The sequence below is a fragment of the Rhinopithecus roxellana genome, chromosome 1, assembly GCF_007565055.1.
Source record: "Rhinopithecus roxellana isolate Shanxi Qingling chromosome 1, ASM756505v1, whole genome shotgun sequence".
Classification (NCBI taxonomy): domain Eukaryota; kingdom Metazoa; phylum Chordata; class Mammalia; order Primates; family Cercopithecidae; genus Rhinopithecus; species Rhinopithecus roxellana.
The window spans coordinates 203188544-203211332 of NC_044549.1; the positions used below are offsets into that span (position 1 = coordinate 203188544).

Sequence of the window (22789 nt, forward strand, 5' to 3'; positions counted from 1 at the left end):
TTTTGCCACAATTCTTCAAATGTTTTTATTGGATTTAAAATTCATTTAAGGGATATACAGATATACAACTAGTTTGATCAGCTACTAATATATTTTGGTGTCCCTTTATTTTTGTACCCAAGAGCCAATTCACTTTTTCTCCATGTTCAATGTTTAGCTTTGGTAAAATGTTGCCATGTTCTTCCTCATCCGTTACTGAAGCGTCAGTATTTCCACCCTGCTTGGTGCAAGTTCCTCTTTTAGGTTTCTTCCTGTGGGTACGTTTTGTAGGACTCTTCGGTTTCTTCTCAACTTCACTGTTTGTATCCCACAACATGATCTTCCCATCATTCCCTCCAGTAAGCAGCAAACAGGATTCTGGGAGAAAGCAGACCTGGGATACCCCTAAAGTGTGGCCCTTAAATCCCAGTTCCTGTTCACACTTAACTCCCATCACCCGAAAGATTCGAACCTTACCATCTTCTGCACCACAACTAAAAATATCACCACACGCAGCCACAGAGATAGAGTGGGCTAGGGCAGGGTTGAAGAGCTGACCAGGTGACTGTGGGCTCTCCATTTCTTCTGCTTCATCCTCCTGTAGATTTGTAATCCAGAGTGGTCGGGCTTTTTGAAGACTCCACAGCATCACCTTTAAGTAAGAAGAAATTATACAGTCATATAAAACGCTAGTCAATTTGCTCAGCTACCGTGTGCTTATTCAGCTTCTAATACAATCGTTAAAGTGGTCTGAGAATGAGCAGTAAGGTAGGTTCCCAGCAATACAAAAAAAATAATCAAATGCTGCCATAACATGCCAGTGGAATGCTACCCCAGGACCAAAACTAGATTGCAGTAAGGTAGAATCAAGGTAGAATTAAACAAGATCCTGAGTAATTTTTGATTAATAAACCCCATCAAAGTGTAATTGTTAAGCAGGTTTCTAAAGGTTTTTCTGCTCTCATCTCTTCAAGTGAAACCAAACGTTACGAAATTTGCTAGTTTTAGTCTATGCTGGTTATAGGTAAAAAGGCCTATCAAGTAAATAAACTCAATCTGGATATCACTGAAATGGTTTCTATCTGGAATGCCTTTCCTTTCCTTTCACATCACCCAATTACCCATCCGAGGGGCTTACGCTCAGTCCCGGTGCCTCCAGGAGGGCTTTCCTATTTCAGCCTGCTTCTCTTTCCTGTATCTAGTTTCTATTCTATTAACTGACATATTCTACTAGCGTATCAGTTTCTTGAGACTTAATTAGTCTTTGCTAATGCCTAGCATAATGGCTGAGAAAGAGGAGAAATTCCAAATGTGTCTGTTGACTAATATAACATCCTGGTATTAATTTCATTTGGCTTTTCGTCGTTGTTCCCGACCTGTTTTTTTTTTTTTTTTAAATAAGCTTTGTGAATGGGTTTTATATTATCATCTAGTGATTCATTCTTTTCCTGTGCCAACCATTTTGCAAAGAAAAATACTCTTAATACTTTCAAAGCGAACAGACAGCTGTTTTACCATGTAGTTTACCATCATCCCTGAATTATAACTCATAATTTTAATAGACACTGGAAAAAGCATGACCTTGTTTAGACAGGAAAAGCATAGCTCTGAATTGGCAAGATTAGCATTGCTGATGCTATTAAGAATTTGGTTTCCTATTCAAGGTAACTTCCCTTGTGATTATTCTTATTGGCTTATTTTCAAAAGCAGTGACATCAATTCTTATTGGCTTATATTCTGCTTCTCTTAGATGAAAATCTCTTTGAATTGGGTTTATAACATCATACTATGTGACGAACAATCACTATTTGGGTGAAATTAAAGTACTAACAAATTAAAATAAGCTAAAGTAAAACAAATAAATATTAGAAAATATAGGCCGGGCGCGGTGGCTCAAGCCTGTAATCCCAGCACTTTGGGAGGCCGAGGCAAGCGGATCACGAGGTCAGGAGTTGGAGACCATCCTGGCTAACACGGTGAAATCCTGTCTCTACTGAAAATACAAAAAATTAGCCGGGCGTGGTGGCGGCGCCTGTAGTCCCAGCTACTCGGAGGCTGAGGCGGGAGAATGGCGGGAACCCGGGAGGCGGAGCTTGCAGTGAGCTGAGATCGCGCCACTGCACTTCAGCCTGGGCGACAGAGCGAGACTCCGCCTCAAAAAAAAAAAAAAAAAAAAAAAAGAAAATATAACAGGAAGGAGTGCTGAAACTTGATATGAAAATAGTTTGTTTTTGTTTTTTTTTTAAATAGGGTCTCACTTTATCACCCAGGCTAGAGTGCAGTGGCATGACCATGACTCACTGGAGCCTTCACCTCTCGGGTTCAAGTGATCCCTCCACCTCAGCCTACCAAGTAGATGGGACTACAGGTGCACGCTACCACACCCAGCTAATTTTTGTATTTTTTTGTAGAGACAGGGTTTTTGCTATGTTGCCCAGGCTGGTCTCCAACTGCTAGGCTCAAGCAATCCGCTCACCTCCACCTCCCAAAGTGATGGGATTACACACATCAGCCACAACGCTCAAAAACAGTTTCTATTAAAAAATCTAAACATGGCTGGGTGCAGTGGCTCACACCTGTAATCCCAGCACTGTGGGAGGCCGAGGTGGGCGGATCACGAGGTGAGGAGATCGAGACCATCCTGGCTAACACTGTGAAACCCCATTTCTACTAAAAATACAAAAAATTAGCTGGGTATGGTGGCGGGCACCTGTAGACCCAGCTATTCGGGAGGCAGAGGCAGGAGAACGGTGTGAATCTGAGGCGGAGCTTGCAGTGAGCCGAGATCATGCCACTGCACTCCAGCCTGGCCAACAGAGCAAGACTCCATCTTAAAATATATATATACATACACACAAGGAAAATGGACATTCTAGAATCTGCTAGCTTCACTATATTGGCAGATAGCCCCAGTTCTTTCTCATACAGTCCTTATGAATGGACTGTATTTTCTGTCCTCCAAAGACATTCAAACAGAAACTACATCCAAAGTGTTTCAGCAGCTGAAACACCTTTGTATTTGACTTAAATCATCTAAATGTGTTAACAGCCATCCCAGATTCTACCAAGTCTAGAATCATTTCCATGTATTGAGGATTCCAGACTGTTCCTGTCTGGACATTCCCTTTGCGCTTCTTGACTTTTCCAAGCAGCTGAAGGCTCCGAGGTGTTTCACACTTAATTTCTCAACCAGCTGTTCAAGCAGTTATCATCCTAAGCAAGAGAGCTAGAGATACTGAAAGAAAAGAATGAAAGAGTTTGGGGATTATGGTTCTGTAAAACATCGAAGGGAGAAAAAGTGGGGAACCAGCAAATGTTCAGAAGTGAATGTAATAGTAACAAAGTGACTTTTCAAAAAAAATCCCCCTTTTACAAAAACGTTTCTTTCCATATAAAAGACTCATCTTCAAGATAAAGAGCCTCTTAAGGCCAGGTGCAGTGGCTCATGCCTATAATCCCAGCACTTTGGGAGGTCAAAGCAGAAGGACTGCTTGAGCCCAGGAGTTCAAGACCAGCCTGGGGAACATAGGGAGCCAGCCCTCCTCTCTAGCAAAAATTAAAAAAATTAGCTGGGTGTGATGGCTTGTGCCTGCAGTCCCAGCTACACAGGAGGATGAGGTGGGAGGATCACTTGAGGGAGTACGAGGCTGCGGCGAGCTATAATTGTACCACTGCACTCCAGCCTGGATGACAAAGACCCTGTCTCAAAAACAAACAAAAGAGCCTTCTCCACCATTCTGGTCTGTAAGTGTTGATACTTTGGTCTTACAAAATCGAGAAAGAATAACAAACCTTTGAATCATCTGTTTTCAGATGCAGAAAGGGGCAGGGAAAGAAAATCAACATGTATGCTACAGAAATATGACAGTTTAATTTTCTAAGTCTTTCAAGAAAAAAAGTATAGTTGAATGGTAGGTGTACAGGTATTTATTTAATTTTTTTTTTTTTTTTTTTTTTTTTTTTTTTTTTTTTGAGACAAGGTCTCACTCTGTCACCCAGACTGGAGTGCGGAGGCACGATCTTGGCTCACTGCAACCTCAACCTCCCGGGCTCAAGCAATTCTCCCATCTCAGTCCCCCAAGTAGCTGGGACTACAGGCGCTCACCATGCTCCTGGCTAATTTTTCTATCTTTTGTAGAGACGTGGTTTCGCTATGTTGCCCAGGCTGGTCACAAACTCCTGAGCTCAAGCAATCCACCTCCCATGGCCTCCCAAAGTGCTAGGATTAAAGGCATGAGCCACTGCGCCCAGCCTAATGTTATTCTTTACACCTCACATATATAAATATTACTTTGTACCTATTAAATAAAAAATTAAGCAGTCTCAAGTGTCTTAACGAACCACACTTTGCTTTTAAGTTCCTTGCCTCTTTGAATGTGCTTTGCCTATTTTATTTTTTTTGAGACAGGGTCTCACTTTGTCACCCAGGCTGGAGTGCAGTGGCAAGATCACGGTTACCTACAACCTCGACCTCCCTGGGCTCAGGTGATCCTCCCACGTCAACTTCCCAAGTAGATGGGACCATAGGTGCATGCTAGCACACCTGGCTAATTTTTGTAATCTTTTGTAGAGATAGGGTTTTGCCATGTTGCCCAGGCTGGTCTTGAACTCCTGGGCTCAAGCGATCTGCCTGCCTTGTCCTCCCAAAGTGCAGGGATCCCAGGCATAAGCCCTCAGGCACGTAAGCTACCACGCCTGGCCCTGCCTAATTATTCAAACCTAAGTCAAAAGAAATAATTTTATAATTACTGTTACATAAGAACAAAGATAGGTATGCTAAACATGGCAATCATTCAATTGCTGCCTTGAGATAAAATCTGTTTGCTCAGAGAGAAGGAACTCAAAATAGTCAGAACTCCCTTCCACTATTATTATGCCTACATTCTTGGGCTCCCCCATAGACTGGCTATCCTCAAAGTTTAGGATAATACTAGATGAACAGGTTTTAGGAAGAAAACTGTGGAAAAAATTATAGTTTCAACTTCAGTTAAGGAAATAATTTCTTAAAAGCATGGTTGTACGGCCCAGTGTAAAAACAAATCTACCACAAACGTTCAGCAATTTTACCAGGCAAATCAAAATAAGAAATTACCTGAGCCTCCCTTTTTCAAAATACTTGTTTCCTGGGCTGTTCACTAGCAAGTGCCTGCCACTAAAACGTCTTACCTGGAACTGGGGGCAAGAGAGTAAATTCTGAATGCCCATTCCTTATCTAATCTGAAAAGTACACATCACTTTTGCATACCTGTCTATTGCCATGCCTAGTGGTTAACGAGCTACTGATGGAAAACTGGTATAGCTGAAGGATGACAGAACGACTACTCAAAGACACACTGTACAATCTGCCTACTTAAAACATGTCCACCTGGTTGTATAGCTCTTTCTTTACAACCACAAGGGCAGCTTATTACCACCAGGGTGGAGGATGTACGAGATTTATAAAGGGCTTGGTCAAAACCTAGGAGTGGGGAGGGATTGCATTGGGAGTTATACCTGATGTAAATTATGACGAGTTGATGGGTGCTGACAAGTTGATGGGTGCAGCACACCAACATGGCACAAGTATACATATGTAACAAACCTGCACGTTATGCACATGTACCCTAGAACTTAAAGTATTATAATAATTAAAAAAAAAAAAAACCTAGGAGTGGAAAAGGAAGGTAGAGGTTGCAGGGTCACTATGCCCCATACATGTAGAGTGAGTCTCAACGCAGGCACTATCGATGTTTTTTGGGGGACAATTCTTTATTGTTTGGAGAGATCCCAGCATTGCAGGACAGCCACTGATTCTGCCTACTGAATACTGGTAGCTTGCAGGAGAGGGGAACATCATGGTGACAACAAAAACAGTCTCATCATTCTTAAATTATAAGGGGGATGCAGGGTTGGGGAGGGAGAGGTAAAGACCACTAGCCAAGAGGGTGGACGTCAAAACTTCTGATGCTATTAAAAAGAACATAGAATCTTAGAAGATACTGTATGCAACTGAGAACAGAGATTAAATGCCTAAACAGTGCTGGACACAGGTCATTCTCAATGGTTCTCTCTCTAGAAGCCACCTCATCCCAAACCAAGAAACTTTTCTGTGACATTACTGATGATACTCTGCTTGAATACCTGTCATCCTAGAGAAAAAACATAGCCTTAGGAGCCAGAGAGATTGAGGTTTGAATCCCAGTCAGGTGGCTATGTAGATACTTAATGTGAATTTCAGTTTCTTTATTTATTAAAAAAAAAAAACAAAATAACTAGGAGGGTGTGATTAGAATTAAAATGAATATACACAAAGCACTGTCAAGAACTAAGTGCTCAACAGAGAGAAATTGTGATGACTCTCACTCCAGTGATGAGATTTACTCTCAAGAGGAAGCACATCCTGCCATGGGAACGTTCAAGCTATTTGAAAACGTTTACGTTAAGCCCAAATCTGCTTTCCCATGACTTCTCTTATGAAGACCAGCATATTCCATTTTTTCCCCTCAAGAAAACTAAGAATTAAACACCTCCAGTTCTCTACATAATGGGGTTTCTAGATACATCTGCTTTCCTGATGGACTTCCTCTGAATTTGGGCAATTTGTGATGCTCCTTTCTTTTTCCTTTTTTTCTTTTTGAGACAGAGTCTCATTCTGTTGCCCAGGCTGGAGTGCAGTGGCGAGATCTCGGCTGATTGCAACCTCTGCCTCCCGGGTTCAAACAATTCTGCCTCAGGCTCCCAAGTAGCTGGGATTGCAGGCGCCCACCAGCACGCCTGATTAATTTTTGTATGTTTAGTAGAGACGGGGTTTCACCATGTTGGCCAGGCTGGTCTTAAACTCCTGACCTCAAGTGATCTGCCCACCTCGGCCTCCCAAAGTGCTGGGATTACAGGTGTGAGCCACCGCGCCCAGCCACGATGCTCCTTTCAAAACTCAGCATTGAATACGGTGCTTTGATCCTGATCACCAATACACAATATTTCAGTTAATGTATCCCAGAACTTTAAAGTAAAAACAGAGCCCTCTAACTTTTTGTTTAAACGAGTTTATAGAGAATGGGTGGACCAACTCTGCCTTTAGTACTCACCGTTGTTTGTTTAAACAGATGTTTACAACCAAATATTTGAATTTTCAGGTTTTAGGAATATCTTACAGTACAGAGAAAAGAAGAGTAAAGGATTAACGATTACTTTGTGAATAAATTCTACTAGATTTTATCAGACTAGCATTAAATGTAGAAATAAGGCTCATCGTTCGTAAATGGATATGTTAGTAGAAAACAGAAAAAGCAAAGGTATTTGGTGTGATCAATAATTTGATTCTGTTAGCAAATCCCACTCAGAAATTCTCCAAGGACCCTGTGCAAAAGCATCACCTGCATATCCAGCCCACAAGACACCAGGCTCTGAGGCCTCTGAGGTCGAAAAGCCACCGAAGAGCAGATATTGGAATGTCTCTTCAAGGATCTGATAACCTTCTTGTTTTCCAAGTCTAGGATTTTGATGGCCCCAGAGTCATCGGCAGAAGCCAGCAGGGTTTCAGTTTGATTCAATGAAAGACAATTGATTTCCTCTTCATTCACATGAAAATGGTCCAAGGAATCCTTGAGGGACCTGACATCCAGCACACTAATGGTTTCTCCATGTGAGGCATAGAGCTTGGCGGGGCGGGAGGGAGAAAATAAGACGCTGGTAACATCATCAGCCCCTTGGAACCGCATGTGTCCTAATGGAGTTCCATCTTCACCCCAAGCCGTGAGATCTCCACCCTCCGCTCCGGAAGCCAGCAGCCCTTCTTTACTTGCATTTAGGCAGAGGACAGGAGAAGAATGCCCGCCAGTCCACTTGACTGCCATAATGGTCCCGAAGACTCTGTGAAGGGGAAACAACTGTAATCTCATGTTTTATGCATCGACTTGATGGTAGGAGACAGATGTAATCAACAGTATTTCATAAAGACATCTTAAAAAAACTAAATTAAAAAAAAAAAAAGGACACTTAAAGATCAAGTCTCCAAAAGCCTAGCTGAACACAGGGTTGTATCCTGGCTGGCAAATGCTTCAGTGGGCTTCCTTTGCCATCAGGGGTCTAGGTAAGGCTGGTCCTCCAGTCTTTGATATGGAACCCACAGAAGAATAAACACTAAATATTTTAAATTAGGAAAAATTCTATTAAAGAGAGGGCTGCAAAATCATCAGGTTATACCTCTTATCTGAATAATGTTTTAGATGATGAGCTCTGTAGCTAGGCTCTCCAGGTTTGTAGTAGCTAGGTGACTGGGCAAATTACTGAACCTCACTGTCACTCACTTTTCTTCTCTATAAAATGAGGATAATAACAACATTCATTTCATAGGATCATAATACATGTAAATCACACATAATGGTGCCTGGTACATAATGCGTACTCAGTAAGTGTTCCTATTGTTACTTTTTCTATTTTTATTAGGCTGGTCCAAAGTGGCATCACATGTACTGCACCAGTATTTTCAAAGTGTGGTCCCCAGACTGGCAGCATCAGCATCACCTAGGAACTTGTCAGAAATGCAAATTGTCAGACCCAACCCTAGATCTACTGAATCTGAAACTCTGAGGGTGAGACCAAGCAATGTGCTTTTGTTGTTGTTGTTGTTGTGTTCTCTGAGATGGAGTCTTGCTGCTGTTGGTCCGGGCTGGAGTGCAATGGACGATCTCAGCTCACTGCAACCTCCGCCTCCCGGTTTCCAGCAATTCTCCTGTCTCAGCCTCCCAGGTAGCTGAGATAACAGGCACCCGGCAACAAGTCTGGCTAATTTTTGTATTTTTAGTAGAGACGGGGTTTCACCATGTTGGCCAGGCTGGTCTCAAACTCCAGACCTCAGGTGATCCACCTGCCTCGGCCTCCCAAAGTGTTGGGATTATAGGCGTGAGCCACCGTGCCCGGCCGCAATGTGGTTTAGTAAATCCTCCAGGTGATCCTGATGTACAATGGAATTGCAGAATCTGTATTACACTAATAGCCACCTGGGGAACTGCTGAAAATGGCAGGCCCTTGGGTCTCCCCACCAGACACTTATTCAAATCAGTAGGTTATCTAATTTTATTCTCAAAACAACCCTTTTGATGGGTATTATTCCATTTTAGGGATAATAAAACCGAGTCTCAGAAATGTTAAATAATTTTCCCAAGGTCACTTGACTCTTAGGATTTGTAAGGGATCCCAAATGTTTTGCTTTTATTTTGAGATGGTTTTGCTCTGTCACCCAGGTGGAGTGCAGTGGCACAATCGTGGCTCACTGCAGCCTCGACCTCCCAGGCCTAAGCAATCCTCCCACCTCAGTCTCCTGAGTAGCTCAGACCACTTATGTGCACCACCATGCCTGGCTGATTTTTATTTTATTTAATTTTTTTTGCAAAGTCAGGGGTCTCCCTATGTTGCCCAGGTTCCAAATATTTAAATAATGAAGGTCCTTTTCTAACAACTCCACCTGACAACAGTTTTGTTACTAGTCATTGAAGAAACAGAAAATGACCAAAAATTACGAGTAAGTCATCAGTGCTTTAAAATGTACTCACATGTTTAATCATATTATCATCTGCCTGCATTTACACAACAGTGCAAAATTTAGATTTCTGATCCTCTAGGAATCCCAGATATAGACACACTGGAAATGCCACATAATACTGGCCTGCCTTGCCTGCCTGCTGGTCAAGGCAAAAAAGGAATCAGGGCAATTTATACAACTCTCATCTTGGTCAAGACAAAAGGAAGCAAACAAATCTATCTGGACAAATTTAATTTTTAATTTCATAAGCGAAAGGAGAACTTACCCGAGTGCCAGACCCCAGAGCTGCTGTGCTATTTCCAGGTAAGACACTTGAATTTAGCCCAATGGTACAGAGAGAAATTTCCTTATTTGGAAAAATCATTTAAAATAATCTGGCACTCTGCCCAAAGTTTCCATTCCCAACACAAAGCTTTTTTTTGTTTGTTTTTGGAGACAGAGTCTTGCTCTGTCGCCCAGGTTGGAGTGCAATGGCGCAATTCCAGCTCACTGCAACCTCTGCCTCTGCCTCCTATGTTTAAGTGATTCTCCTGCCTCAGCCTCCCAAGTAGCTGAGATTACAGGCGCCTGCCACCATGCCAGGCTAATGTTTGCATTTTTAGTAGAGACAGGGTTTCACCATGTTGGCCAGGCTGGTCTTGAACTTCTGACCTTAAGTGATCCACCTACCTCAGCCTCCCAAAGTCCTGGGATTATAGGCGTGAGCCACCACACCCAGCCTCCCCCTACTTTTAGTCACACACAGGATCACTAATTAGACTGCAAAAAAAATCACCTATCTATTAGTAATCAAGGTAACAGAAACGTGGTCACAAAAATCAAATATAGAAATGTTCATAAAAGTAAAATGGAAAAAAGACAAAATTAAACTTTGTTTTCAAGCAGAAGCACTCAATTAATATACAGAAGAAACTAATTGGAGACTGAAGAAATATTTAAAGGAGAGGACTGGAGAGGAAATGACTCAGAGGGAGGTAAAAACAGGGAGCCCTGGTGGTTTGATTTTTGCTGACAAGTACTGAACCAGCAGCAGGTAAATATGTGTAACGAAGACTGCTGCCAAAAATTCCAGATAAACCAAGATTTTAAACGAAAGGCACTGATAGCATTTAGGCTGAGGAACTGTAATACTGTATTATCTCATGATAAAGATGCTATTCTACAAATTTGAATTGAATATTGAAAAGTCAATTTAAGTTACAATTTTGTTTAACGATTTCAATTTTTTATTTTTTTTATTTTTTGAGACAGGGTCTTGCTCTGTCATGCAGGTCTTGACTTCCTCAGCCTCAAGTAATCCTCCCACCTTAGCCTCCTGGTTAGCTGGGACTACAGGCTCTCGCCACCAAACCCACCTCATTTTTTGTATTTTTTTGTAGAGATGAGGTTTCTCCACATTCTCCAAGCTGCTCTCGAACTCCTGGGCTCAAGCGATCCTCCCGTCTCAGCCTCTCAAAGTGCTGGGATCATAGGCATGAGCCACTGCACCCAGCCAATGCTTTCAAATCTTTAGAATGTCGATCATTTCTTTCCCAGCCTCTTCTTCGAGGCCAGGCTGGTCTCGAACTCCTGACTTCAGGTGATCTGCCCGCCTCAGCCTCCCAAAGTGCTGGGATTACAGGCGTGAGCCACGGTACCTGGCCGAGAGCATTTTTTGAAAGGGTGAAGTGCCGCAGCTGGCAGTTCTCATCAGCCAGACCATTGCTATGATGAATCAACTTTGAAGTCAGGAGGTCTATACTCTAGAGCATTAAGATTTGCTATTTGTGTGCCTACAGGTTTTGGATCCCAGCTGGGATTTTAGGTTTTCTCTGAAACAAGAATGAGGCAGGGTTTCTAATGCTCCTCTTTCTCCATTACAAATCTACCCACAGGAGAGCCAAATAAATGTTGACTGATAGACAAAAGTTTTAGCAGGTTTTCTAATTTAACTCTTTTCTAGAAAAGATTAACTCAATCTTCAAGGTTCATTTTGTTAAGTTTTACTCCAAAGTATGAGAAGATAGGCAATAAATGAATTTTGTCCCTAAAGGGAGTATTATAAAGACTACAGTTCCTATAAATTTTTCCACAATGGAACCAGTAGTAACTCTTGTTCTATTAGTCTCACAAGACCCCAAGAACAGCTCTATCTTATTAAACGCTACATACTAAGCTCCTGCTCTCCAAATCACATAGATAATATTTACTGATTGTTCATCCAGTCAGAAAAATAAAAATAAATAGCTATTACTGGGAATGTTAAAAAAAAAAAAGGGTGGGGGAGGCTGGGCGTGGTGGTTCATGCCTGCAATCCCAGCACTTTGGGAGGCTGGGGCGGGCGGATCACTTGAGGTCAGGAGTTTAAGACCAGCCTGGCCAAGATGGAGAAAACCTGTCTCTACTAAAAATATACAAATGAGCTGGGCGTGGTGGTGTGTGCCTGTAATCCCAGCTACTTGGGAGGCTGAGGCAGGAGAATTGCTTGAACCTGGGAAGTGGAGGTTGCAGTGGTGAGATGAGATGGTGCACTGCACTCCAGCCTGGGTGAGAGTGAGGCTATGTCTCAAAAAAAAAAAAAAAAAAAAAAAAAAAAAAGGAGCCGGGGGAAGTTTGGAAAGCCCCAGAAATCCATACACTCTGTGGTTATTAATTTAGTCAATCAAGATTTATCATGCAAAGCATTGATCAGTGATTCAACTAGACCCTCCAAAATCATTTCCTTAGTCTATAAAATTAAAATGATTTGTTATTATTTGAAACACACCAAAGAACACTATCAAAAAGTTAAACAATCCGATTGCTGGGGTAGAAGGGTAGTGGGAAAAAATGTAATTAAAGTTGGGTTACATCCAAACAATTTTTCAGAAATGAGTCGGCAAGCCACTGTTTCTTGCTTTTCTGACTGCAACTGGAAAAGCCTGGCAGAAAGAGGTGAAGTGTCACCATCCCCACATTCATGTATCAAGTCAACAAGCTTCTCTTTTCCTATAGAGTTGCCTAAAGCGTCAAGCACAGCAGTTAATCATATCCTACTGTAAATTACTTTAATCAGATAATAGATCACTTCCTTCTAACACCTAATGAAATCATATAGAGTGGTGAGGGAAAGGTGAGTTTTTCTTGTTTTTTTTTGTTTTTTTGAGACAGGGTCTCCCTCTGTTACCCATACTGGAGTGCAGTGGCCCAATCTCTGCTCACTGCAACCTCCACCTTCTGGGCTCAAGGGATCCGCCCACCTCAGTCTCCCAGGTAGCTGGGATTACAGGCATGCACCACCACACCCAGCTAATTGTATTTTTTGTAGAGACAGGATTTCACCATGTTGCCCAAGCTGGTGTAACTCCTGAGCTCAAGCAATCCGCCCACCTCGGCCTCCCAAAGTGCTGGGATTACAGGCATGAGCCACCGTGCCCTGCCAGGTGAGTTATTTTGAGAGCAATTTTTTTTTTGAGACAGTTTCGCTCTTGTTGTCCAGGCTGGAGTGCAATGGTGCAATTTCGGCTCATTGCAACCACTGCCTCCCGGGTCCAAGCGATTCTTGTGCCTCAGCCTCCTGAGTAGCTGGGATTACAGGCACGTGCCACCACGACCGGCTAATTTTTGTATGTTTAGTAGAGACAGGTTTCACCATGTTGGCCAGGCTGGTCTCGAACTCCTGACTTCAGGTGATGTGCTCGCCTCAGCCTCCCAAAGTGCTGGGATTACAGGCGTGAGCCACGGCGCCTGGCTGAGAGCATTTTTTAAAAGGGTGAAGTGCCGCAGCTGGCAGTTCTCATCGGCCAGAGCGCAGAATGAGTACTGAACATGGGGAAGGGGCTTGGTGGGGTGGGTGACCAGCAGGTGAAAGATTTGTAAAAAAGAAAAGGAGGGGCTGAGAAGGGTAATCTTTTACTTTGAAATTCTACCTGGGGCACTTAGGAGACGGTCTGCTGTTGAAAGTCACCTCAGGGACTGGGCTAGATTAGCACCAGAAAAACATTGGATCCTTCAAAGGTTCTACACTTGAATGTTCAAGCAGAGGTGTGCTACAGGGGCAGAACCCTCATGGAGAATCTCTGCTAGGACAGTGCAGAAGGGAATTGTTGGGTGAGAGCACCACAGAGTCCAACACCGGGGCCCTGCCTAGTGGAGCTGTGAGAAGAGAGCCACCATACTCCAGACCCCAGAACGGCTGTACCGTGACAGGATAAAGGCCAGCCTTTAAAACTGAATGATCTCGAAACACTGCACCAGTCACACCACCACTGTCCCTTTCAAGTGTCTGTGCCTTTAAGGCTGTTCATTCTGTCTAGTTCATTATCTCTTTTTCAGGTAGATCAACTCTGCTTATCCTCGAAAACTTAAAAGAAATTAGTGAGAGAGTCACCATCACCATAGTCAGCATAGGTCAACTTTTCTTCACAGGCCTGGGGTTTCTAAAGTTGGACTTGATGTGGAGAAGCTGGATAGCAACCAAAATGACTGAAGGGCTGTGGCGCTGGCATTGGTAAGAATGGAAAGAATTAGGGTTACTGGACTTGGTGAAAAAGACATATGAGGAGAACGGACAGGCGAGTAATAATCAAACACCATGTATCAGAGGGTAGGGAGGTAGCTGCCGTTCCTTTGCTTTTACTAGAGACTAAGAAACGGATATAGCAAGAAGCTTCAGAAAAGATTTCTTACTACATAAAGGTTCCAAGACATTGGAGTTGACTAAGGAAGTCTGTGAACTTTATTATTTTAATTACTTACCTCATGGAGTTGTTTTGAGAATTATGTATATAAAAATCTGCGTAAATGACCTACTATAGTGCCTGGTTCACACCGTGACTCAAATGATGGTTATTATTATTCTCTTACTAAGCATTCTTTAAAGGCTGTCGGAAAACTTTTGGGGCCACCTAAGAAATCGTAGTATAATCAAATAATGCTGAAATTCTTGTGTGTCTGTGTGTGTCTGAGGTAGGAGCTCATTCTGTCGCCCAGGCTGGAGAACAGCAGTCGATTATGGTTCACCGCAGCCTCGACCTCCCGGGCTCAGCCTCCCAAGTAGCTGGGACCAGAAGCGCACGCCACCACCCTCGGCTAATTTTTCTATTTTTTGTAGCGACACGGTCTCGCATTGTTGCCCAGGCTGGGATGCTGAAATTCTTCCCCTTCCAAAAATCCATCTATAATTATGGCCTCCACGTCATTCTCCCTATTGGAATGTTTAACTGACTAAAACTACATTGCCTTCATCTGTTTACTAAGCGGTGGATCCAGTAAAGACCACACCTTGTCCAAAAGACGGAAGCAGTTAATTAGCACTCAAATGGCACTCGAAGGTTTCGGCGCGGGGGTGTTCAGTCGCAGCCACCTTACTTTCCGAAGGCACACAGGCACAGACGTTGGGCTAACTGCCGATATTTAGGGAGAACGAGAGGGCCTGACCAGGTAAAGACCACCTCCGCCGCCCAAGCTACACAAAAAGGTGGGAGAACTAGGAACTGGCAAGCAAGGAAAGAAAAGTTCATGCGTTGAGTTGGAGTCTGAAGCAAGGACCTAACTGACACAGGGAAACGTCACAGGAAAAGGGGCCCAGGCGAGCAGACGCGGAGCCACCAGACCAGAAAAAGGAAAAGGCACGGGAAAGCAGCATCGAAGCCACCGGCGCCAGCCTCATACCTGCTCTTCCCGCTCCCCTCCTCGGCGCCCAGTGATGACCTCACCCGCCGGCGCCCAATCCCGTCGAGCGTAAGGCGCGAGGCGGCGCAGCCTAACAGTCACATCCGGGGCCGAGAGGAACCGCGAACGAGCTGGGCGTGCGCCCTTGCTTCGTGCCCTCAACCCGCATGGCGGAGCCACTGGCGCGCCTCGGAGAGGCCGGGCGAGTCGGGCGGTTTCGGCGCCCGTGCTGAGCCGCGGGGGAGGGGCGGAGGACGCCCGTGCCGCCGGTGCGTCTGCCCTCAGTGAGGCGGGGCGCGCGGCGGACGCCCCCGGGCAGGGGCGGGAGTGGTGGAGGCGCCGGCGGTTGGCACTGAAAGGGGCGGTGAGCGAGCCGCTCCGGTCTCCGGGCGAGGCTTGGCCTTCCGAGCAGAGACGGCGGGAAGCGGCGGCGGCGGCGGCGGCCCTCGGGCCGGCTGGTGAGGCGATGGCGGCGCCGGCCCCGGGGGCTGGGGCAGCCTCGGGCGGTGCTGGCTGTAGCGGCGGCGGCGGCGGCGCGGGCGCGGGCGCAGGCTCGGGCTCTGGGGCCGGGGGCCGGCTGCCTAGCCGGGTGCTGGAGTTGGTGTTCTCTTACCTGGAGCTGTCCGAGCTGCGGAGCTGCGCCCTGGTGTGCAAGCACTGGTACCGCTGCCTGCACGGCGATGAGAACAGCGAGGTGTGGCGGAGCCTGTGCGCCCGCAGCCTGGCAGAAGAGGCTCTGCGCACGGACATCCTCTGCAACCTGCCCAGCTACAAGGCCAAGGTGAGAGAGCCCCAGGGCCACACCGCTGCCCCCAGTCCCCCTCCCCGGCGTCGTTCCCGGTGTTTCTCATCCAAGCTTCTGAGTCAGACGCGTCGCCTCACCAGCCCGCCTTTCCACGGCTCCAGTCAGTACCTTCCTCACCTCCCCCCAACATAAAGATTCTCTTTTCTTTGGATCGAAGTTCTGCTCCTTAACCCACCCCACTTCCGTGATCCACTTTTCAAACAACTAGGTAGTTTGCATCACTCATTCAACTTTTGACAGCTTTCCCCGTTAAAGACAGACCACCACTCTTGTACCTTTTAATGCCCTCACCCTAATTTTCTCCCTGGCCTCCAAATGGACTTCATTATATTAAATAATCCCCGCTACCTTAACAGGGGCTTAGTTTCTAAGTTTCTAGTTTGCTTTCACTCCACGTTTATCTCATCTTTTCCAAACTCTGATTTTTAACCTTTTTTTTTCATTATTTTTCCCCAAGTTCTCTTTAGTTCCTTCCACTATATTTGAGGCTCACAAGTGGGTGTAGTCCTAGTCATCCTGCTCACTTAAAGATACAGGCCTTTATAGAACACCCACGGGCACCACTTAACACACCGCTGTGTCCCACTGTTGTCGGCTGTTTCCTTGCTAACTTTTTAATAGTTCCACATGGATGGCGTGTCTCTCTTCTTCTGTTTGTCATCTAAGGTGCTGATTACAGTTTCGCTGCGTCCTTTTTTTTTCCCCTAGATTCTTGTGCATATTCCGCCCGCCTTCATATACGAAATAAAAATGTCAAGAACAGGTTGTGGTAGGGCTGAAAGGATTCTCAGGCCATGTAAACAAAGGGTCTTGGCCTTGGGTTCAGCTTAATGGTTAACAGCTGTTCAGTATAGCAGTCAACCAAGATCGTATAAGAAGATAAAGTCTGACTAATGTAGTAAACATAATAAACGCATTAGTAACTAAAAGGGTAACATCCTTTTTTTTTTTTTTTTTTTGAGACAGAGTGTAATGGCGTGATCTCGGCTCACTGCAACCTCTGCCTCCCGGGTTCAAGCGATTCTCCTGCCTCAGCTTCCCGAGTAGCTGGGGTTACAGGCATGTGCCACCACACTCGGCTAATTTTGTATTTTTAGTAGAGATGGGGTTTCTCCATGTTGGTTACGCTGGCCTTGAACTCCTGACCTCAGGTGATCCGTCCGCCTCGGTCTCCGAAAGTGCTGGGATTACAGGCGTGAGCCACCACACGATAACATCCCTTTTTAATATTAGCTTGCCAACAGGGGTCGGAGTAAGAAGTAAAAAATGTTTTTTCATGTGAAGCATGTAAAATTTATACTTCTATAGTAAAACTAGTTTTAGTTATAGAAGATAGGGAACATTGCCATGAAATATGTCAACTATCAAGTTGTTTCTCTTTTCTTTTTTCTTTCTCTTTTTTTGGGGGACGGAGTCTTGCTGTGTCGCCCAGGCTGGAGTGCAGTAGCGAGATCTCCACTCACTGCAAGCTCCGCCTCCCAGGTTCACTCCATTCTCCTGCCTCAGCCTCCGGAGCAGCTGGGACTACAGGCGCCGCCACCACGCCCGGCTAATTTTTTGTATTTTTAGTAGAGACAGGGTTTCACCGTGCTATCCAGGATGGTCTCGATCTCCTGACCTCATGATCCGCCTGTCTCAGCCTCCCAAAGTGCTGGGATTACAGGCGTGAGCCGCCGCGCCCGGCCTCAAGTTGTTTTTCTATTAAGCGAAGTAACAATAATTTACTAGGACTATTTGTGCATGTTGGCTATTCAGTGGATACTGGTTGTAATTTATATAGGTAAATGCAGATTATTGGAGTTTTGTCCTACTTTGGTAAATGTGTAGGTTTCATACATTTTATTTAGTTTTTATTTTTCCATAAAGCTGATTGTTTTTACTTATTTTAAACTAGGAGTTTTTGTTGTTGTTTTTGAGACAGGGTCTCACTCTGTCTCCTAGGCTGGAGTGCAGTGGCGCAATCATAGCTCACTGCAGCCTCGACCTCCTGAGCTCAAGTGATCTTAGCTTAGCCTCCCAAGTAGCTGGAACTACAGGCATGTGCCGCCACACTGGCTACTTTTTTATTTTTTTACAGACACGGGTCTCACCTTGTTGCCTGGCTGGTCTCAAACTCCTGGGCTCAAGCGATCTTCCCACCTCAGCCTTCCAAAGTGCTGGGGTTACAGGCATGTGCCATTGCACCCAGCCTAAACTAGGAGTTGTTGTTTTGGTAATTGACTTGTAATAGAAATGTTCACATGATTCAAGAATCATATTATAATATGTAATAGATAATGTGTCGTGTGAGTCAAGCTTCAATAGAAGCAAAATAATATCAAGCAAAATGTTTTCCTTTCATCCTTGTCCCCCCGCTACCCAGTTCCTCTCCAGGTATGCAACCTGTCTTACGATTTGTATCCTTCCAGAGATATTTTAGGTTTCTGAGGTTTTTAATACTTTCCCTTTCTGCTATGTGCATTATAGATGTTGTAGACTTGTACCAATCACTGTTCATTCACACATTGTAGGACTTTTCTTGAATATTTTCAGGATAAAAGATTAATTCAAAAGGAGTCAAATAGTCGAGCAGGAAAGTCTTTCAGTCTAGTAGAGGAGGAAAAAAATGTATGGAAAGAACTGTTAATGTGGTAAAAACTGCTCCTTACTATTACACACATAAAAAAGTATACTAGAAGTTCAGTGAAAGGAGAAATTTACAAATTGAGTGGAAGATTGGAGAAGATTTGAGGTTGAGGTTATATTTGAGCTGAATTTTAAAGATGAGAAGGAGTTGAATATTTTAGGAAGAGGAAGTATCTAAACAGAAGCAGTACAAGAGGAAAGTAAAAGGTTTGTACAGCATATATTTTTATTTAAAAAAATGAGTGCCAGGCACTATGCTCAGTTTTGCAGAAGCAATGGCAGATAAAAGAAACACAGACTCTTATGGATGTCTTGCCTTACGGAGCTTACAGTCTAGTAGGGGAAATGGATATTAATCAAATAATCACACAGACGTAAAACTGCATCTGGTATAGTGGTATGAAGGAAGGATACCTAGTGCTCTGATTGTCAGTAGTGGAGGATTTAATCTAGGTGAGAGAGGTGAGGGAAGGCTTTCTCAGAGGAAGCGATCCATGTACTGAGATCTGAAGGATGATAAGTAGGCCAAGGGGAGAGAGAACGGCCTTCCAGGAGGGAACCTTAGGAGTGTGAGGGACGGAAAATACGTCAGTGTGGCTGGAGCACAGAGCAAAGGTGATGCTGGAGGCCGAGACGGGCGGATCACGAGGTCAGGAGATCGAGACCATCCTGGCTAACACGGTGAAACCCCGTCGCTACTAAAAATACAAAAAAAAAAAAAAAAAAAACTAGCCGGGCGAGGTGGCGGGCGCCTGTGGTCCCAGCTACTCGGGAGGCTGAGGCAGGAGAATGGCGTGAACCCGGGAGGCGGAGCTTGCAGTGAGCCGAGATCCGGCCACTGCACTCCAGCCTGGGCGACAGAGCGAGACTCCGTCTCAAAAAAAAAAAAAAGAGATGGAAGAAGTGAACTGGGCCCAAAGTATAGGGAAGCCATTTTGAGTTTTAAGCAAGAAGGATTTGAGGTGTGGGGATTGAAAATGATTATTTTGCCTTTTTTTTTTTTTTTTTTTTTTTTGAGACGGAGTCTCACTCTGTCGCCCAGGCTGGAGTGCAGTGGCCGGATCTCAGCTCACGGCAAGCTCCGCCTCCCGGGTTCACGCCATTCTCCTGCCTCAGCCTCCCGAGTAGCTGGGACTACAGGCGCCCGCCACCTCGCCCGGCTAGTTTTTTGTATTATTTTTAGTAGAGACGGGGTTTCACCGTGTTAGCCAGGATGGTCTCGATCTCCTGACCTCGTGATCCGCCCGTCTCGGCCTCCCAAAGTGCTGGGATTACAGGCTTGAGCCACCGTGCCCGGCCCTTTAATTTTTATTTGTAGAGATGTGGTCTCATAATATTGCCCAGGCTGGTGGGCTAAGTTTTGAAGAAATGGCAATGAGTTCAGTTTTGGGAGAGCAGCATTTACAGTATTTTTGAGACAGAGATTTCAAATAGGCAGCTGTTGGAGGTTGGAGCTTAGAGGAAAGATCTGCGCTAAATATATAAAATAATACAGTTAGATTGAATGAAAGGATAGAGGGAAATATTATAAAGCTATGTTATGGGACTAGATATATCATGGAGGGCCTTGAAATATAGCCTTCAGTCTATAGTTTGGGTTTTGTACTGGACAGTTGTAAACCATAGAAGTTTGAACAGCAGAGTGACAAAGGCTGTACTTTAAAAGAACTAGGCCTTAGATGAGTTGGAGAGGGCAGGGGTTAGTGCCTACAGCAGAGATACTTCAGACCGGAACAGGTACGTAGAGGAGAGAAGGGGATGGCTGGAGAGCTGTTGTAGAAAACAATATACATAGGTGGACAGCTGACTGGGTGAATGGGATGAGGAAGATGGAGGCGTCAAATGGATTTTTCCAGGAGCCTGGATAACAGAGAAGGATAGGAAAACGTTTAGGATAGCATAAAACAGGAAAGTGGAGTTTGTTAATCTGTTTAGTTTTTTTTTTTTTTTTAAGTTCACGTTTTACATATTACTCCGTAGCGTTATTTCGGTCATATTTGGCATCTGATGAGAATTCTGTAAAGTTCAGACTTAGATTTTAAGCTAGGTCTTCATGCTGCTTTTGCCATAACAAAATCCAGGTTGTGCATGGGACTGTGAGGCTATGGATTGTTTTTAATTTATTAATTTGGTCTTTATTTTCCCTTTTTTTTTTTTTTTTTTAGAGTCTTGTTCTGTCACCCAGGCTGGAGTGCAGTGGCGCGATTTCAGCTCACTGCAACCTCCGCCTCCTGGGTTCAAGCGATTCTCCTGCCTAAGCCTCCCAAGTAGCTGGGACTACAGGCACCTGCCACTACATCCAGCTGATTTTGGTATATTTAGTAGAGACAGGGTTTCACCATGTTAGCCAGGACAGTCTCGATCTCTTGACCTTGTGATCCGCCCGCCTCGGCCTCCCAAAGTGCTGGGATTACAGGTGTGAGCTACCATGCCTGGCCTGCTTTCCCATTTCGTATGAAGTTTCCAGTATCTGTTTCTAAAAAATAAAGACAATGTAATCACAATATGCTTATCACATCTAAATATAAATTTACATTAATTCCTTAATATCAAAAATTCAGTGTTCAGATTGCCAGTTGTCTCATAAATGTTAAATGTTGCATTTTAGGCCGGGCATGGTGGCTCAAGCCTGTAATCCCAGCACTTTGGGAGGCCGAGACGGGCGGATCACGAGGTCAGGAGATCGAGACCATTCTGGCTAATACGGTGAAACCCCGTCTCTACTAAAAAATACAAAAAACTAGCTGGGCGAGGTGGCGGGCACCTGTAGTCCCAGCTACTTGGGAGACTGAGGCAGGAGAATGGCGTAAACCTGGGAGGCGGAGCTTGCAGTGAGCTAAGATCTGGCCACTGCACTCCAGCCTGGGCAACAGAGCGAGACTCCATCTAAAAAAAAAAAAAAGTTGCATTTTAAACTTATGTTTTATATAATCAAGATCTATATAAGGGTCCCCATGGCAAAGGTTGGTATGTCTCTTAAGGCTGTTGTAGTCTACATATTCACTCACCATCCCCAACCTCCCATCTTATTTGTTGAGGAAACCAGGTTGTTTACTCTCAGCTCAATTTTGCTGATTTCATTATCATGGTGTTGCTTGACATGTTCTACTGTCCTCTGTTTCCCATAGAGGTTTGATCAATTTAGATTAGATTAGATTTTTTTGCAAGTTATTTTTCACTAGAATCAGTGGCGAAAGATGTGTTAGAAAATAAGAGCTACTAAATTGTGACACGGTACAGAAAGTGGTGGGTAAGCACTCAGCAGAGGGAGAAACAAAGGGAATTGGGTGGCCCTGGTTAAGAATAGCTTAGTAGGCCAGGCACCGTGGCTCATGCCTGTAATCGCAGCACTTTGGGAGGCCAAGGTGGGCGAATCACGGGGTCAGGAGATCGAGACCATCCTGGCTGACACAGGGAAACCCCATCTCTACTAAAAATAGGAAAAATTAGCCGGGCGTGGTGGCGGCCCCTGTAGTCCCAGCTACTCGGGAGGCTCGGGAGGCTGAGGCAGGAGAATGGCGTGAACCCGGGAGGCGGAGCTTGCAGTGAGCCGAGATTGCGCCACTCACTCCAGCCTGGGTGACAGAGCGAGAGACTTCGTCTAAAAAAAGAAATAGCTTAATAGAGGGAGTGTTAGAGAATGTGTGGGAGAAGAAAACACATATAATACTGTAAGCAAGAAGAACATCATCAAGGTAGAAAGGGAAGTAGGAAGAATCAGATTTGGAGGGCTTTGAAAGCCAGGCAGAAGAATTTGCAGTTGGTAATGATACCAAGTATGGAACTACCAAAGGTTATAGAACTGGGATGAGATGTAGTAAAGGTGCTGTTTTAGAAAGAGAGGTCTGGAAATAATTCAGATAGAGAGTTGAGAACTGAGTTTGGAGAATTTGGTGGTGGTGGCGGAGGAAGGGTGGTCACCAAGAAAGGAAATGATACAGGATCAGTCCAGGGAAATGGGAAGATGTCATAGAAGTTCGAGGAAGAGAGGGCCAGGTGTGGTGACTCACGCCTGTAATCCCAGCACTTGGGGAGGCTGAGGCAGGCGGATTACCTGAGGTCAGGAGTTTGAGACCAGCCTGGCCAACATGGTGAAACCCTGTTTCTACTAAAAATTCAAAAATTAGCCAGGTGTGGTGGTGCACATCTGTAATCCCATTTACTTGGGGGAGGCTGAGACAGGAGAATCGCTTGAACCCGGGAGGCAGAGGTTGCAGTGAGCTGAG

General features: G+C 44.7%; 2 protein-coding genes across 4 annotated transcripts in view; one reads left to right on the forward strand and one right to left on the reverse strand.

Moving 5' to 3' along the window:
- Nucleotides 1-15869, reverse strand: WDR53 (WD repeat domain 53). 3 transcript variants are annotated; one of them, XM_010381188.2, is made up of 3 exons: nucleotides 15134-15289; nucleotides 7335-7830; nucleotides 1-631 (listed from the first exon to the last, which is right to left on the reverse strand). In XM_010381188.2, the coding sequence occupies exons 2-3, from the start codon at nucleotides 7812-7814 to the stop codon at nucleotides 35-37; spliced, it is 1077 nt and encodes a 358-aa protein (XP_010379490.1). In that variant the 5' UTR covers nucleotides 7815-7830; nucleotides 15134-15289; the 3' UTR covers nucleotides 1-34. The 3 variants fall into 3 exon arrangements, with proteins under 3 accessions (XP_010379490.1, XP_030792642.1, XP_030792640.1); XM_030936782.1 differs by lacking the exons at nucleotides 7335-7830; nucleotides 15134-15289 and adding an exon at nucleotides 15747-15869; XM_030936780.1 differs by lacking the exon at nucleotides 7335-7830 and having other exon boundaries at nucleotides 15134-15283.
- The window catches only part of FBXO45 (F-box protein 45), a 19457-nt gene continuing 12139 nt past the window's right edge, over nucleotides 15472-22789 (forward strand). The window contains exon 1 of the mRNA XM_030936790.1: nucleotides 15472-15914. Within this exon, the coding sequence (XP_030792650.1) occupies nucleotides 15600-15914 (315 nt within the window). The 5' untranslated portion in view covers nucleotides 15472-15599. The remainder of the gene's footprint in view (nucleotides 15915-22789) is intronic.

What these genes read in the sequence shown, in the direction of transcription:
- WDR53 (XM_010381188.2), bottom strand. Translation starts at nt 7,814, where the DNA reads ATGGCAGTCAAGTGGACTGGCGGGCATTCTTCTCCTGTCCTCTGCCTA. An exon ending in CTTGTGGGCTGGATATGCAG is followed by an intron (nt 632 to 7,334) that starts GTGATGCTTTTG and finishes TCTTACTTAAAG; the next exon opens with GTGATGCTGTGGAGTCTTCA.